Source organism: Labrus bergylta, chromosome 18 (assembly GCF_963930695.1).
Source record: "Labrus bergylta chromosome 18, fLabBer1.1, whole genome shotgun sequence".
Lineage (NCBI taxonomy): Eukaryota > Metazoa > Chordata > Actinopteri > Labriformes > Labridae > Labrus > Labrus bergylta.
This window is the reverse complement of record NC_089212.1, coordinates 25,769,252-25,774,251: the sequence shown is the minus strand read 5'-3', so window position 1 is coordinate 25,774,251 and position 5,000 is coordinate 25,769,252. Positions and strand designations below refer to the sequence as shown.

Here is a 5,000-nt window from a genome sequence, read left to right as displayed (position 1 = left end):
TCAAGCTGATGTGAAGCTCTGTTTAATCAAATACAGGATCAGAGTGGATTTAGAACAAGAAACTTCACACACATGTTTTTCAGAGCTCTGAGAGGAGCTCTGAAGAAGAGGAGGAGGATATGTCACCTTTAAAGTTCAATCTGTGGAGGTTTGTTTTTCTGTTTAATCTTTAACATTTCCAGTGTTAAAAGTGTGAAGTTAAAGGAAGTTAAACCATTAGAGGTTCCTGTAAGACCAAGTGTCAGTTAAATTAAATGACCAGTAGGGGGAAACCTTTACTGAAGCAGTGCTGCAGTCTGCAGAGAGAGAGAGGGGGGGGGGGTATTCTGGATATCTTTATTTAGACAAACCTCAAAGACTTCAGACGATCATTTCAACTTTTAAAATTGTTTAATAAATCAATATTGAAGTGTTAGAAGTTACTTAACTTTATTACAGAAAGGTCAGCACGAGTGTCACAAACTTTTATTTTAAATTGAAAATTAAAATGTGTTTTTTTGTGATCAACTTTTTATTGAAATTTTACATAAGATGCTTAAACACATGAGCTTCAATGACAGAAACAGAAGACATCATCAAACATACAAACTATTGACAGATCGCCGTTGCCTTGATGAGGAAAAATATACATAAAATTTGAAACAAAGACAAAATTACTGAATGAAATTATGATATGCATGTACACACATATGTATATGAAAATGTGTTTTTATGCACAAATAAAAACAGAAATGATAAAACATGGTCGCCTTCTTCTGACACTGTAATGGTGCTGTAAACATACAGTTCACATACCTGCATACCGTGTGCTGAACAGAACACACTAATAGCATCGTGTAGTGTAGTAATTTCATAGATTGGGCTCCAACCAGCCTGACTCCACGTCTGAACACTCAAATGAAAAACCTGAACTACAAACAAAAAACATTTTAACAGCTGGAAGCTCCGGATGTGTCATTTAGAAGTCTGGTTCTGCACAAGCGCCTCTAAACCTCTTCTATGATTTACTCACTACTTCGAGGTAACTCTGACCCCTAGTGTTTAAAATGGGTACTGCAGTCTAAATTCTAAACATCATAGAGAGCTGTCTCCCCTCCTCCTCTCTAGAGTGGATGCTCACTCAGGTCACCATGTGGTGGACTCTGAAGCTTCAGTGTTTATCCAGCTCTGCATGGGTCTGTAAACCTTTCTGTGTTCTAACCTCTCTCCATTTTTCAAAAGCATCTCCAATATTGATCCTAGTTTGAGCACGTTTCTGCTCGTGGAGCTTATTAGAAACATGCAGAGGCTTTTTAGGTCGGGTACAATCACTTCTATCTGAACCACTTCTCTTGACCGCTTCCATCACTGCAACACCTGTTGACCTGATAACTGCTCTCATATCTGACAAACCGAGGGGTGTCCAAAACGGCCGTGTGGGGGCGTGTCATAAAACCGCCTACCTTCTCTGGTCCAAACAAATCCAGAGCATTCAGGAGCAGAATCTAAAGTTAGAAGGAGGACATACTGGCTGCTGCATTGTTGTCAGAGAAGCCAGCACTTCAACATAGCATGTTTCCTTAATGATCAGAGAGTAAGATACCTTTATCATCTCACTCTCTACACATCTCACTGATTGGACCTTTAGGGCTTTGTACATGGGTCAAGTGCATAACAGCTAGGCTAGTGGTTCCCCGAAAGTGAACATATTTGCATAAAGTTACCAGATATTCAGCCTGGGCAGCTGTTTGCAGGTCACTAAACTTTCAGGAATTCAACATGAAAAACTAAAAACTTAAAGTGGTGACTATACCATCCTGCTCTGTGTCATTTCACGCTCCGGGTTAGTTTAAGAGTGTGACGGTTCCTTCAGCTTCAAAGAGCCCGTCTCCCCTCGAGCCAAACAGCCACAGGTAATGATAGAGCTAATAGGAGCTAACAGGAAGAGAGAGCCACCAAACAGGTACTTTTGAGGACAAACGTGACGCTTTTAAGGTCTCGACTAAAAGGTCCAAGAAGCCGTGCAGTGTTCTCTAAATTAGTTGGGAGTTGTGGTACAAAGCTGTGTGCTGTAGGTCTGTAATTTGTCGGGGGTCCTATAGGTTCAAAGAACTTTAATGTACACCACAGCATAAAGAGGACTCTGAACCTGCAAATCTAGACCCGCCATCTTTAAAATAACTCTTACAGTTCTCTAATCAGTGTCACTAAGCTTCATGCTGAGCAGAGGCAACTGCTTGGGGCCCCAAGTCCAGTAAGGGGGGCCCCCCGTGGGCTGAGAAACTTTACACAGCAGTAATTCAAACTGTGCAATGACAGTATAGGAAACCTCCCTAATGTTTAAATGTCACATATATTTTGATCCCTGCACAGGTTATGTACATTTCTTGTATAAGTCTATTTTTAATTGCACAGTTTAAGTTTGAATCATCTAGAGGCTTTAAATCTTTTTTTCAGGTTCATATATATGTATGGGGGGGGGGGGGGGGCGTCGGTTTTGTGGTTAATGTGTAACAAATGTTTCATGTCATGTCTTTGTAACCTGCTACTGGATGCTTTGGATTTCCCTCTGGATCAATAAACTATCTATCTATCTATCTTATCTATCTTATCTATCTAACGGGGCCCCGTCTGACAGCTTCCTGTTAAAAACACGCTGAAGGAAAATGAAGACGAATTTTTCTGTCTGGGAGTGAAAACAGCACAATGTGTGGTTACAGGGGCCCACATTACATTTTTCCCTATAGGGCCCCAGCAGACTCTAGAATCGCCCCTGGTGCTGGATCTGAGGGGTTACGAGACCCCTCAAAGGGGGGTTGAGAGCTGGAATGAAGATCGAGCGGTAAACCATGACATGACATCTGCTCTTGTTGGGTTTGTTATCTGTCATCGTGAAGCTGTTTTAATTCCATTCTACTTTTCGCTGAGTCATGTTGTGTTACAAAAAGCTTTCTTCAGCTGGTGTTAAAACAGCAGCGTTACGAAACGTCACGTCAGAGCCGACAGAGAAACAGAACGGAGGTCTGAAGATGTTAAATAATGAGACTCGTGTAACCTCAGCGTGCTCGACTGCACGCCGTGGTCACGGTGGTTTCAACCATGACCAGTCGTGTGGGGTTTAATGACAGAGAGCCTGTACCACACACATACACACACACAGCACACAGCACACATACATATACACACACAGCACACATGTACACACACACACACACACACACACACAGTTTATTTTTAACACCCTCGTGTTGTTGAGTTAGAGACATTTATAGACGAAGGTTTCTTTCTCTGTTCGTTGTTGTTATTTTCTGACTTCAAACTGTTTGATATGTTTAAAATTAAATCAGGGTGGTGATTAAGTCGAAAGAGGAAACGAGGCCATTACACGGACGACTGCATGAAACACTTTGTGTGTCTTAAAGCTTAAATGAAAAGGTCGACATTTTTAGGACATTAGTTTATAACTCTCAGTATTTATGAAGCCGCCTGTTAGCCTAGCTTAGCACAAACACTGCATACAAAGGAGGACAGCTGGCCGGACTCTGGATTAACCAAACAAGACACATCTCAGGTAGCAGCGTGGTCGTACTCAGAGCGGTCTCAAGACCTTTTTGAAGGTCGCGTCTCGGAATCAAAAGTATTTTTCACTCTGTCTTTTTCTCCCCGATTTTAAATCAAGACCACCATTCACAGGCTATTTTTTACTGCATGCTCGTTGGTCAACATAACCGCTGTGACGAACACATCGCAGAGGGTAGGAAAACAAATCCAACACGCTACACTTCCTGTCGAGAGGTCGTGAGGTGTTCCAGATGGGGCCTTGATCGCGTTCAATATGACTCACTACACAAGATATCGATTATCGTTTATCGCCTGGTTCTGCACGTGTGCGCTCTCTGGATCTTATGGTCACTACATCTTCTCGAGTCTTTTGAAGAACAAGACAAAAGGTTCAATGTTCCCTGGTTCCTTTGGCCCAAGTCGCCTAAAGTTTCTAATATTTTGATCATGGCTTTTTTTGTTTCTCGTTTCGTGAATAAGTTATCCTTATTTTGCCTTTTTGTTAAAGTCTTTATATGTGATGTTTTGATCCAGCAGATGTCGCCCTTGAGCACCAGCATGAAACCAAAACAACTCGCGCTGCATTGTTGTGTTAGCATGCTAATGCTAGCGATCTTTATTATGCTGGTATCTTCACACTGCATGTAAATTTACCTGAAATGAGCGTGATCTAGAAACACAGTTAAGCAGTGAGTACAGTATGTTATTCTTCTTTTCTCTAGTCCCTCAATTAAACAACTTTTATACATGAGGGGAGGAGTCAGCCGGCCGTCCTGGCGATGTAAACAAAGTGAAGATAGGACTCTGAAAACTCTGAAAACATCACAGACAGTGGGACTCGGGTGTTACACCCATTGTAGACAGTCATGACTCACAGAGTTATTTTCAGAGGATATACTTGATTTCTACATTTAAGTTTTAAAATCACAAAGACTTTAACGTAAATACTTTTGGTTTTCTGCAGGTGAGTCGTCCTCTTTTTTTTTTTTTTTTTTATAAATCCTAACAGGGGACTGAGGACTTTAATGACTGAAGATTCCTGATTGGTTCACAAACAAAAAAATAAACACAAAAGACTGAGTGAACTAAGACGTGTTTTAAAGTGCGTTGACATCTTCAGCTTTTCCCCTGAAGTTGGTTCTGCATCGTTCTGTTCGTCTTCACGCCGACCTTGCTCTTCGTCGTGTTCAGGACGGCGTTGAACACCCTCGGAGGATCTCTCAACGTGATGCTGTTTTTATCTTGTTTGTTCGGCCTCTGAGCCCCTCTCCTCGGGTTAGGAACCTTGCGTCCTTTGTTTTCTTTCAGCACGTTGGGGGTTTGCAGAGCGTTGCTTTTGAAGTCCGCTGTGGCCGTTTGATTGTTTTTCGGTTTCGCTTTGTCTCTCGCCGGCTTGACCACGGCGGTCTTCTTTGGCTGAGCCTTCCCCAAAGAGTTCTTCTTCGTTTGAGGCTTAGCCG

At 42.0% G+C, this 5,000-nt stretch overlaps 2 protein-coding genes across 2 annotated transcripts in view; one reads left to right on the top strand and one right to left on the bottom strand.

Annotated features, from left to right (window-relative positions):
• marc1 (mitochondrial amidoxime reducing component 1) overlaps positions 1–740 on the top strand; it is a 13,227-nt gene extending 12,487 nt beyond the window's left edge. The window contains exon 7 of the mRNA XM_020656572.3: positions 1–740. This exon is cut by the window's left edge and continues 328 nt beyond it. The gene's annotated coding sequence lies outside the window, so the exon portion shown is untranslated.
• A 2,950-nt stretch (positions 741–3,690) lies between these two features.
• Positions 3,691–5,000, bottom strand: part of hhipl2 (HHIP-like 2) — a 12,627-nt gene continuing 11,317 nt past the window's right edge. Inside the window, exon 9 of the mRNA XM_020656576.3 lies at positions 3,691–5,000. This exon is cut by the window's right edge and continues 246 nt beyond it. Coding sequence (XP_020512232.2) covers positions 4,657–5,000 — 344 coding nt within the window. The 3' untranslated portion in view covers positions 3,691–4,656.